Source organism: Hipposideros armiger, unplaced genomic scaffold, assembly GCF_001890085.2.
Source record: "Hipposideros armiger isolate ML-2016 unplaced genomic scaffold, ASM189008v1 scaffold_139, whole genome shotgun sequence".
In the NCBI taxonomy this organism is placed as follows: domain Eukaryota; kingdom Metazoa; phylum Chordata; class Mammalia; order Chiroptera; family Hipposideridae; genus Hipposideros; species Hipposideros armiger.
The window spans coordinates 1,796,380-1,809,018 of record NW_017731489.1 but is presented as its reverse complement, the minus strand read 5'-3'; the positions used below and the strand labels follow the sequence as shown (position 1 = coordinate 1,809,018).

Below are 12,639 nucleotides of genomic sequence, written 5' to 3'. Positions count from 1 at the left end.
TTCTCAGCACCTGCAGATTTCCCTTTCTTCCTTTTAAGCTTAGCTGTGTATTAATTTTGCTGCCATCTTGTTTCCCCCCAGCATTCCTCTGTGAATGTGGCAGGCAAAGCCTGGCCTGAATGTGTAGCTCAGTCTTCACGTGGCTGGAAATCTGTCCTCTGGTACAGGTTTTGCACTCCAAATTCACCCTTTTGCAAATCAAATTCATCTTTTTGCAGATCAAATTTTTCCACAAAAACATTTTCTTAATCTTTGTAATAAAAATAAATTCAATGTTAAGTTATTGTTAAAATTAAACATTTTATTGCTTGTATTTAATACTAACATAAAATACTTATTTAACATCAGAAATATTTATTTACTTACAGCTTCATTTATAACGGTTCTCCTGCTGCTGCTTGTGGTAATCTCATATACATATTCATAGAATAATTATGACAATCTATAGGAGTAACAGTTGCAACGGAATGATTAATAACATCTAGTAAATGTTCATGGTTTGATGGGTCAGCCAAAATATTTCTTGCGCAGAACTTAATTTTTCAAAAAACTTCTTCAATGGGGTTCATCAGTGGAGCGTATGGTGGTACGAATACATAATAAAGTGTGTCTTGTCTGACCAACAAGATCACATGCTTCCTGGGTTTTGTGGAGACTTACGTTGTCCAAAGCGACCCACACTACCTCCAGATTATCTCCATCCAATTTCTGCAATAACCTCTGAAGAAATTTGCAAAAAATATTTGAACTGTAGAATGTGCAATAACTTCATGCCACACCACTCCCTGAATGTTTACTGCTGCAATTAGAGGAACATTTCGTCCTCTAACCATTGGCACGGTCCATGAGCTGGTGTATTAACTTTCGATTGTGCCTTCGTTTTTCAAAAATTAAGTTCTGCGCAAGAAATACTTTGGCTTATCAATCAAACCATGAATTTTAGTAGATGTTATTAATCATGCCGTTGCAACTCCTACAGATTGTCATAATTATTTTATGAATATGTATATGAAATTACCACAAGCAGTGGCAGGAGAACCTTATAAATGAAGCTAGAAGTAAATAAGTATTTCTGATGTTAAATAAGTATTTTATGTTTATTAAGAACATGCAATAAAATGTTTAATTTTAACAATAACTTAACATTGGATTTATTTTTATCACAAAGATTAAGAAAACATTTTTGTGGAAAAATCTGATCTGCCAAAGGATGAATTTGATTTGCAAAAAGGTGAATTTGATTTGCAAAAGGGTGAATCTGATTTGCAAAATGGTGAATTTGGAGTGCAAAACCTGTAATTCATTCCTGTATTTCACCACCTTGCCAGAAAGGATTCCTTATACTCGGTGTAAATTATTCCAAGCTACTCTCATGGCATCAGGAGTGGGGATGGCAATAGTAATAATAAAGCGTTATTATAAGCTGAATACCTACTGTTCTAATTTATCCTACCAACAACTCTGTAAGAGAACCACCTGCATGCTGATAATGAACTAAGCTCGGCCAGAATCCAACGCTCGCTCGGGTGGCTCTGGCCTCTTGCCTTTCTCTTTTACCCTTCTCATCTTTCCACTCTAACCACATCGGATTTCCTTAACCCTAACTTCCTTCCTCTCTGCCTTCAAATAAGCTACCTGTGCTCTCCGGAGCGAGCTTTCCTGCCCTTTTTGCTGAGCTAGCTCCCACTCATCCATCTTCAGTTTAGACATTTTCTCAGAGAAAAAGACTTCTCATTTCTTCAGGTTAGTTTAGTTTTCCTGTCATGGTTCTGCTATATTTTGTCTCACCTTTTGAGTCCCTCATATTAGAAAGTATTTGTCTAATGTATATACTCCCCACTACACTGTGAGCGCGGTGAGGGCAGGGGCTGCGCCTGACTTATTCATTCATTCAACAAAAACTGTGAATGTCTACTGGAGATGAGACAAACATCTCTGTCCTCCATGGACTCACATTCTCGTGGGGAAAGGTCAATAATAAACTAAAAGAAGCAGTAAAATAAATGGTATCTTAGGTAGTGATAAGTACTATGGAGAAAATTAAAGGAGGGACAGGGATAGACGTAAAGAGAAGAGGAATTAGCAACTTTAAATTAGGAGGTCAGAAATTACCTCACTGAGGTGGCATTCCAGCAAAAAACCTGAAGGTCTGGTAGGCCAGCCATAGACACACCTGGGAAAGGCCATTTTGGAGAATCTTAACCTTTGTAAAGACTCAGAGGTAGGAGCCTGCCTGGTATATCTGCGGAGGGCCAGTAAGCAGGCCAATGTGATCAGATCAAAATAAGAGAAAAAGTCAGGGAGTTCGTGGAGGCCAGGCTGCAGAGGGCTGTAAGGACTTGGGCTGTATGCAGAGAGCAGCGATTCATGGTTTTCAGTGTGAGTGACATGACCTGACTTCATTCCCCCAGGCTGCTCTAGCTGCTATGTTGAGAAGAGGCAGTAGAGGAACACGGGCTAAAGCACAATGACCAATAAAACAGGCAACATATGATGTGGACTTGGACCAGGGTGGTGGCACATGTGGCTGGATTCTGGATGTCTTTTGAAGGTTAGCAACAATGGAATTTGGTAACTGATTTGTTTCTGTGACTATATGCCTGACACACGGTAGGTGCTCTATAAATATTGTGGAAAGCATGAACAAATGACTTGGAAGTTCATGATCTTGGCAATGGCTTTGTATTTCCTTTACTAACAACCGCAGTGCAGCTGCCAAATTCTAAGGAGATAAACATACAGGAAGCCACGTAGGGTAACAGAATGAATGGGTGCTTTAAGTCTTAAGAACTGGGTTTAAGCCTTGGCTTTGGTAAGTACAAATGGTGCCATCTTGAGTAAGTCACCCAATGTCTCTGGTCTTCAGCATCTGTAAGATGTGAATCATATCCATCTCATAAGGCCGTGGAGAAGACAAAAATAATATCCACACGAGAAAAATGCTTTACAAATTATAAATCTCAGCTATTGTTGAAGACCTGCCTTCTAACAAGAAAACAGTCTTCACACTGGACTCCCAAATCATTTACTCTATCTTTCCATAAAATTACTTACCCACCAGTGCCTGATACATAGAGGGACCAGAGCTAGGGAGGAGAGAGTTCACTTCAAGGTAGAGATCACTGTTGAAAAATTCCCCAGCTTTCTCTGTTCGGGGTCAAATCACACCGATTCCTTAACATTTTCATCACATTCTATTTGCTAGCACTCTGAAGCTTCCTGTCAAGCTTAAGAAGCATGAGTAGATAATACCCTGCCAACATCATGTTATTCCTCTAACAGAACCTCAGGTCTATGACAAGCTTTTGGCTTCATCTTCCTATGCTATGATCCTAAGTTAATCTGAATATGACCGGGTCTTACACAACATATGAATCGAATGATTGTAGTTATTACTGTGCAAAGCTGAATGTACTACATCTTATCCTTTACTTGAAAATTTTCCAAACCTCAGAGTTGAAATGCGATGATACTTGTCCTGGGTCGCCTCTGGCTTTGTCACTTTTCTGTGTAGCTTTAATAAAACCAGGTGGCAATGCAGGACCTATGATAGGCCTGAAAAATAAAATGTACCTTTATCATTTTCTCTGACTTTAAAAAAAGCAGTTTTCAGAATCAAAGTTCACAAAAAAGAATAAAAAACCAGATAATGACAGATGTTGAAAATGAGAATTTTATTTAACATATTCTTTTAATTCTATAACTTGGTATTTTTCCACTTAATATCCTAAAAAAGTTTAATTTTTGCATTTTTACTTTCTATTTTTTAGTCTATGATTAGATACTAACCCAGTAATTCTCAATCTTTATGGTAGTGGCATATGCCCACTTCCTGAAAGAACTATGTTAACTAAAAATCTTATCTATGTGTGTACACACACACACACACACACAGTAAAACCTTGGATTGAGAATAATGTGGTTTGCGAGTGTCTGCAAGACGAGCAAACATTTCTAATCATTTTAACGTGGTAAATGAGTGATGTCTTGCAATACAAGTAGTTTGTTTCCAGAACGAATTATGCTCGCAAACCAAGATATTACTCTGTGTGTGTGTGTGTGTGTGTGTGTGTGTGTGTATAAATACATACATACATACATACATACATACATACATATATATATTTAAAGAGTCCTCGTTATGGACTAAAGCCCATGAAGATATTTTTCTATTTTGTCTTGGCGTTCAGTTTTGATATTCACTGTCCACTGGAAACCACCTGAGGGGCGTTATAATCACAGCCAGAACTACTTAAGTATAAATTGAGCTCCAAGGTCAGGCACAGCACATGTGTACAGCGGATGTAAACAGTTTACGGTTACATGTGCCAGGTGGTACAAACATCTAGCATTGTCCTCACTAATAATCCAGTGATCACGTGGACATGGACAAGGGCAAGAGTTCACCTGAGACTCACAGGAACCGGAAAGATGCCAGGCTAACCGCACTGCAGCCAGCGCACCTTTCTGCTTGAAGGAATTGGAGCAGCCCTGCCTGGCACACATCACTCCATTTTCTAGGTGAGCAAAATAATGCTCCAGGACAACACAAACCAGTAAGTGGCAGAGTTGAGCTGGAGCCCTGGTCTACTTGACGGAAAGTTCATTTTCTTTCCAGTTGCCCTACTGCCACATTGTGAGGGAACTATCATCAGTCCAAAAGGGAGAAGCGCCTAAATTCTGGGTCTTAAAAAGAGTATGCCTTACTTTGTGTAGAGAAAAAGTAAAAGGTATTTTCTACTCTCTTTCATACTTCTAAGTTTCTTCATCCTTGTTTTGTACCAAAGTGCTCTCCAGAGATGTTACCGGGCCAGTATTAGCAACCAAGATGGTTCTGGCGTCCTAAGCTGAATTTTCCAATTGTTCATTTAGAGCCTCACAGACAGGCCTCCTGGCAGAGGAAAAACAGCACTGGGAGTGAGACGGTGCGGGTGCTGATCCGAGCCACTGCATAACCTCTGTTCTTGCTTCATAAACCTTTCTGGGCCAAAATAATTTTATGTATGAAAAACAGGGCAGTCTGGCATTGTTAGGAAGATCAAACTAGCTATCATTTATAAGTAAGGAAGCACTACCTTGGTTTTGTCTGAGTGTAATTTTTAGCAGATCTACAAATGCAATTACAGCTCAATGCTCTGGCTTCAGGGCATGTGAGGACAAAATTACTGATACATAAAATCTTAAAAGACAGTAAATCTCATGGCTGCATAAAAGGGTTCTGCCGACACTATATGCTGCCACCTGTTTATTTCACACATACATTTTATTACTACCAAAATAGAATTCTCAAGAAGAGACTGCTATACATCTAATAATTTATTTTCTTAAAAGAAATATTATATTCTCAGCAAATTTTCTGTAAAGGGCCAGATAGGAAATTTCAGGCTTTGAGGGCCACATTTGGGTCTCTGTCACATATTTGTCTTTGTTTTTTTAGTGACCCTTTAAAGATCATTCTTAGCTTGGGGGTCATATAAGCAGTAGACTGTGTATTCCTGCTATTTCTGAAATTTAGGAGCTGACAAATGTGATGATAAACTCTGACTATAAAATGAACATCCTTTTTTACTTGTTCTTAAATATTAATATATAGTGTTATGAATTACAATTTAGTGTGTAATTTCATATTCAGCATTTAAAAATTTTATAATTCCAAGAAGACAGGAATCAATATTTACTATGTGCTTACTCTGGGCCAGGCACCATATAAGATATACAGACACATGGATATGTACATAAATATGAAATTTCAATCACAACAATTCTGTAAGGTGTGTGCTGTTATTTTATACATGACAAATTTAAGGTTCAGAAAAGTTAGTCAAATTGTCTAATTTGGCACATGGGGATTTGTTTCTTCTATCAATAAATAATTAAAAATGCCTGAATTAGAAGTTAAACACCAGGATTGTTGGCCCCAGCTCTACCATTACCCTGTATGCAACCTGATCTGTTTAAAAAAAAGGGGAAAGAAGGATACTGTTCTAACCAGCCCACCACAAACACGTCTGTGAGTACAAATAGGAGATGTGGAAGTTTTTAAATAAACTATAAAAGTGTCATAAACATATAAATATTTTTATTATAGAAAAACTTATAATTATTTTTATTTAAATGATTATTTAAATAATTATTTTTATTATATGAATTTCAAATGTTATATAAACATAGAAGTTAAAAAAGAATGTCAGACTTTTTAATGAATTAACAGACACTGGTTGAAATCTTTAGAAAAGACTAGCCTGAAAAATTACACATTATCACCTTGGAGGAGAATCATCTTGTTTTTTAAATCCCGGAGGAAGGGCTGGTCCAAAAAACCCTTCATCATCATCATCATCACCGTCATCACCTTGATTTCTCCTCTGTTTTCTGAAAACACAGTGGTATAACTTTACACATCTACATCAACATTTTTTTCACAGAGAAATTTTAAGTTGTAACTTCAACTAGCTGTATAAATACTGAAATAATAATCTTGCCAAATAAAAAATGGATACACAGTAAGTCTTCTAATCTTTTCCTGGAATTTATTTTTGGCCTAAAATGTTACCAATTGGTTTTCTTCTTTACAGCAGTAATATATCCATTTTCTATATGTTCTGTGGTGTTTAAGATGCCACTCAATGAAGTTTCCAACAATAGTCTACTTGCTAGAAGTTTTTGAGCAAAAAGTTTGACTAGCTTTTAATCTCATTTAAGGAAGGGTTTAATGTTGCTATTTCTGTCTCATAATCTTTAAAATGTATCAAAAAAACCTTGCTACCCAATAATAAACAAAGATTTGATGTTTTATTCCCAGGGACCTGTGGTAAGGCTAGGTTAGAGGGAAATCATTCATTTAACTTAAACAAAATATGTACACTGCACATACGATTTTTAAAAAGAAATTCTATGGTTTATTTAGAATAGTCACTTTAATAATACCTTAAGGAAAAATTCTTTCTCGGGATTTTATTGACATTCTAGATATGTCCACAGCTATGTCCTACTAGAGTACTTTTTTTGTAGAAGGGATAGTTCACAGGGAAATGTCATGTGAAATGATTTCTTCCTGTGCTGTATAGATGCAATTTTGACATCCCCTTACTAGCCATCTGCCCCAGACAATGTATTCTAGGTTTGGAGCTTGGTTCCCATCTCAGTAAGTGACCGACCTTGCAGTTGGGCCAGTGTCGTTGTCTTCAGAGTCTCCATTTCCTTCTTCGCACAAAGAGCTACTGTCCTCGTCGCTGTCTGATGACTCTGAGCTACTGCTTTTATAATCAGGGGGCAGGGCTGGTCCTGCAACTAGAGAAGATTTCTCGTGTATGTCGGAACTAGTCACAACTGTCTCAGTGAACTCCCTCAGTGACATTTTGTACGTTCTTTTCTGAAATTCACAGCACTGGCTGGCTATCACTTGTCACAGAATTTAATCTCATTTGCTCCTGTTTTGTGTAGAGTGGTTTTGTCCTTCCAACTCCAGGAAGGCACAAACCAGGTCTTGCACAGTATAACGAGGAGATTCACAAAAACTTTAATACCCAAACTTATAAGTCTAACAAGAGCATACAATTTCCCTGACATCCTGCAATCTTTGCATTGGTTACGATTTTGTTTGTGCAACTGCTGAAACAGTTTCATGATATTATTTTTCTTACAAACAGCATATGGTAGACAATACTTACATAATGGGGCGAACCAAACAAATTTGCCATTCCATATTCTAATATATCAAATATCAAACTATCCATTCTGGTTTCTGGTTTCATTCCTTCTTCTGAGCCACTCAACAGAGAGACTTGCTGTCACTTTATGTTCTAGCACAATTACAATGCACGATGTCACTGCATGATTGTTATGATGTCACTTAGACACAGCTGTCTAAGTTGATCCTGTGCAGTGATGCTGAAATTCTGCTTCCATAGTTAGTTCCAAGGTTGGATGTATATCAGAATTGCCAATATATTTTTTTAAGAGAAGATTCATGGGCTGTTTCCCCAATGGCTTGACTCAGTTGGCCTTTTTTCAAAGAGCTTCCCAGGTATGCTATTCACTCACAATTAATATTAACAAAAACTTAAAAATAATAAATAAAAGAAAAGCATGTCTCAAGTTCTGATGTGACTTACATGCATTGACCCATTTTACTGACCATAGCTCTATTAGGGAAGTATTATTATTTCTATCTTACAGATGAGAAAACTGAGGCACAGAAAGTAACCTGCCAACGTCACACAACTAAATAGTGGAGCTGGGATATGAACACAGGAGTCTGAGTTCAGAGCCTGTATATGCGCTAGACAACATTCTACAGTCAACATCCATCCACCCATCCAGCAAATACTGGGTAAATACTTCCAGAGAAAGAACGTAACAAAGAATAAACAGGATGACTGAATATGGGGGAGGGTAATTTTAAAGACTCGTCAGGGAAGGCCTCTCTGAGAAGACATTTGCATGGAAACGTAAATGATGAGATGACAGTGGCCATGCAACACCCTGAGGGGAGAACATTCTAGAAGGAAGACTAGCTAGTGCCAAAGTTCTGTGGAGAAAACAAGACTGACGTGCTCGAGGGACCAAAAGGCCTGTGTGGCTAAAGCGAAGTTAGCACGAGGACGAGGTGAAGCTGGATGGTATACAGGGGTCACACTGCACTCTGGGGCCAGTCTCTGGCTTTGAATTGCAGCCACGTTCTAGCTGTGTGACTTGGATGTTACTGAACCTTCCTGTGTTATAATCACGATCTCTAAACGGAGGTTAATAACAGTTTTAAACTCATCAGGCTGTAGATTATGTCAGTTAATATTACACATATATGGAATATTATTCAGCCGTAAAAAGGCAGGGATTTCTGACACCTGCTACAGCAAAGATGACCCGTGAAGACACTTACGCTCGGTGAAATAAGCCAGTCTCACAAGGACAAATACTGCATGACTCTACTTAAATGGGGGTAGTCAAATTTATAGAGTTCGTACTGTATTCTTCCATTTACATAAAGCACAAAAGCAGGCAAAACTTACCTATGATGTTGTAAACCTGGATGGTGGTTACCCTTTGGTTGAAAGAGGGATGGGGAGGGAGGTGGGTAGCGCCTGGAAGATGGCCCCAGGGGCTATAGTGAATTTCAAGGATACTAGTATTGACAAACTTTTTAAAAGTCCAGGTAGAAGAATAATGAGATCACAATCTGGTATCTCAAGATTTGTGGCAACTGTTTTAGGATCAACCATCTAGGCGGTTATGAAGGGAATGGAATTATAATAAGGGGGATTATGTGTTAAAAATGACATGTGCAAGATATTGTGCTTGATGAAAAGGTAGTCATTCAACAAATATGACCAAGGATCTTTTATGTGCCAGGCAGGTTGGAGCAAGGTACAGGGGGATATACACAGGTGAGCAGTGTTAAGTGCTGAATGAAGGTGGGGGTGGGAGTGAATGCACACACAAAACAAGCGAACGGGAGACAGTGGACAAAGAAAGGAATACCTGAAGCAACTGCTGGTAGAATGATGGAAGCAAATAATAACAGAAATATCTACTTGGGAGATGGTGGTTGCTTACCTGCAAATCCTGCCTTAGTTTAAAATCTGGGAATATGGTGAACCAAAAGCAACATACATGTAGGAACCCAACTGAAAAACTTGGTTAACCTCACTTTTATTCAACCATGGTTGAATGGAACCTTCCTTGCTAAAATAAAAGCCCGACTTTTTAAGAGCTGTGACAGAAAGGTGATCTGGAAGGAAACCTCTAGGTGGAAACGTGGCCCCTGGGTAGTCAAATTAGACTGAGAAATGGGAGAGTTACTCTCTTCCAACTTTAGTCAGTCCAAGTCTACAAATCAGAACAAACATTAAAGGAGATAGATATACATGGAGGAGTCTGAGAGGCACTTATTTGGCAAATGATAAGTGCCTACTGTGTTAAGGCCAGAAAAACATAGTGCAATGGTGGACACAGATAAATCAACAAGTTATTCAAAAAACAATGTATCAAAAGCGATGTAATTAAGTAGAAAAAAAAACCTGTGGGTAAAGAGGAAGGCATGACAATGCTTGGGAGAGCTTGGTAAGGCTTCGCTGAGGTGACATTTAAGTTGGGCCCTCAAGGAGTTTGTCAGGCATGTCGAGAAGTGCAGAGTGAGGCCAGAAGGAGCTTAGTGAACTGAGGAACTGTGCAGAAACTCGGACTGGTTCAAGAACTGGGCTGTGTGTGTCAGATGCAATGACAGAACCAGGGGCTGGGAAGGCAGGTCGGGGGCTACAGAGCAAAGCATCTTCTCCAAGAGTCGGGGGCATTGTACGTCAGAAGGTAATTAAGACACAGACGTTAAGAGTACCGGCTTTGTGGGCCGGCCGAGTGGCGCCATGGTTAAGAGCTGGCTTGGGACGCCAGAGGGCCCCGGTTCGGATCCCACATATGAGGGCCAGTGACACTGCCCTCTACAGCTAAGATGCTGAAAAACAGCTCAACCTGGAGCTGGGCTGCCGTGAGTCGCCGGCGACGGCGTAGGCTGCAGCCCCTGTGGCAGTGGGTTGCCATGGGCTACCGTGTGTAGCCAGCAGCCAGCGTGAGCGGCCAGCAGCCAGCGTGAGCGGCCGTCCAGAAGCCGGCGACTGATCTGCCTCGCCCGGGAAGAGCGCAATGATGGTGCCAACTTGGGCCAGTGAAGCAACGTCCTCCACAACTAGACTGAAGAACAAAAGGACAGCAACTTGTCTGTTCCCCTTCCCCTAATTCCCCAGCACTGTTCCCATCCCCCCAACTACCCAATAAAAATCTTAAAAAAAAAAAAGATTACCGGCTTTGCTCTAATCAGGGATCTACCACTTATTACTAGCTGTGTGATCTGGGCAACACCCTGGGCCTCAGTATCCCCGACTATAACGAAAAAGAGGCTATGTAATAAACCTGACAAACTCAGGGGAAGCCACATGGCAGGCCCGACAAGCTCAGTAACCAGAAGTAAGCACACAGGACGGTCTGATGTCCAATTCCTAAGCGGACAGGTCATGGCAGGTAGTCACACCCCAGGCCTATAGCTTCCTTAGCTAACAAAGGTCAATCTGTACCTTAAGTGAGTCCTGTCCATTGTTCTTATGTAACTGGAATAGTATACCTTTGAAATATCAGAGGAAATTTTCTTTTTCTAGATCCCTCAAAGGCGCAACTGCAGGCCCCAGAGCACAAGACCACAGAGCCCCTCATTATCTTGTTCTCTCTCTACTGTAAATGTTAACTATCCCGTACCCACCAACATAAAAGAAATGTTTCCTCATGTTGTCTTTTATTCTAGCCAAGAGATTTTCCCGCTTTGCCTTCTCCTTCCTCCTTAATCTGCCACCAATGGATTTCATGTAACTTCCTTACATTTATGCCTTTGATTCTAAATACATAAAAGGAACTGCAAAACTGTCATTCTCTGGAGCATTTTCTCAGTCCACTGAGATCTTGCTTCAGGGCACGTCCTCAAAAATTTGACCCAAATAAACGCTTACAAAACTTTTCTATAGCTTTGGAAGTTCATTCGTAGACAGCAGTAATAACCTTTACCGTATACAGCTGCGGGGATGATTAAATGACTGGATGTGTATGGATCGTTTCGCAGAGCGTCCAGCCCCCTTTGCGCGAAATGGGAACACATGATTATGATCCCCAGGCTAAAACTCGTTTCTGAGCCCCCACGGCCTCCTCCCCTCTGCTACGACTTGGGAAGGAAAGTTACTTGGGGCGGCAGCGCCCACTCCCCACTCCTCCGCTCGCCCAGGCCTCAGATCTTGACTCAGAGAGCAAGGCCGGGCCAGAGAGAGGGCGGGGGCGCCTGGCAAGCAGGGGACGCGCGGCGGCTTACCGGGGCTGGGGTCCCGCTCCTTGTCCTCCGCTGTCCCGAGGGCCTTGAAGCCCGGAGGCAGCGCTGGGCCGATCAGATCCCTCGCCATGCGCGGCTGGGGCACCGCTAACGCAGGCAAGCCAATCCACGCACAGTCAAACCTACCCAAAAGGCAGCCCGCGATCCGTCGCAAATGCTGGAAAGTTTTTCCGGCGCCGACCAGTGACGTAGCAGCCTGTGGTTGGCTGAGCCGTGTAATTCTCCATAACGGAAGTGACGCATAAATCTTGTTCCACATTCGCACGCTGGGTTCCTTTCCTGGCGGGTGGCATGGCTGAGCCCGCTAGTGATTTCGTGACTTCCCCGGGGTGGTTTTCAGCCCCGCAGCTGAACCCCACGTTGGGGCTTCAGAGCGACCCTGCCCCGCTGCGGGACAATTGGATGCTCTGGGCAATGTTGCCGCCGCCACCACCGCCTTCGCCGTCGCTTCCCGTAGCAGGGACAGAGCCTTCCTCAGAGGTGCAGCCCCTCGTGGACACCCGCTTCGACGCCCCGATTCTTCCCGGGGCGCAGCCCCACTTCGACATCCAGTCCCGCCTTGAGTCTCAGCCTCACATCAACGGCAACCCTTCCTGGAATTTCCAGGCTTCGACATCATGGTACTGGAGACAGTCTCCTGGTGGTTTTCCTCGGCATCAGAAGCCCCCCAACACTCCGGGTAGGCTCTTCCTCCTCTCCATAACCCCCTTACCTTTCTTCTCACCCCCCTTTTTTCCCTCTCCCGTTTCTCCTTTTCCTTTCTCTTTGCATTTCTG

General features: G+C 41.5%; 2 protein-coding genes across 3 annotated transcripts in view; one reads left to right on the top strand and one right to left on the bottom strand.

Moving 5' to 3' along the window:
- GPALPP1 (GPALPP motifs containing 1) overlaps positions 1-12,026 on the bottom strand; it is a 28,618-nt gene extending 16,592 nt beyond the window's left edge. For both annotated transcript variants that reach the window (XM_019650320.1, XM_019650321.1), the window contains exons 1-4: positions 11,846-12,026; positions 7,158-7,290; positions 6,265-6,372; positions 3,450-3,555 (exon numbers count right to left, since the gene is read on the bottom strand). In XM_019650320.1, coding sequence (XP_019505865.1) covers positions 3,450-3,555; positions 6,265-6,372; positions 7,158-7,290; positions 11,846-11,933 — 435 coding nt within the window. In that variant the 5' untranslated portion in view covers positions 11,934-12,026. The remainder of the gene's footprint in view (positions 1-3,449; positions 3,556-6,264; positions 6,373-7,157; positions 7,291-11,845) is intronic.
- Positions 12,027-12,128: 102 nt separating this feature from the next.
- Positions 12,129-12,639, top strand: part of NUFIP1 (nuclear FMR1 interacting protein 1) — a 34,414-nt gene continuing 33,903 nt past the window's right edge. The window contains exon 1 of the mRNA XM_019650296.1: positions 12,129-12,542. Coding sequence (XP_019505841.1) covers positions 12,155-12,542 — 388 coding nt within the window. The 5' untranslated portion in view covers positions 12,129-12,154. The remainder of the gene's footprint in view (positions 12,543-12,639) is intronic.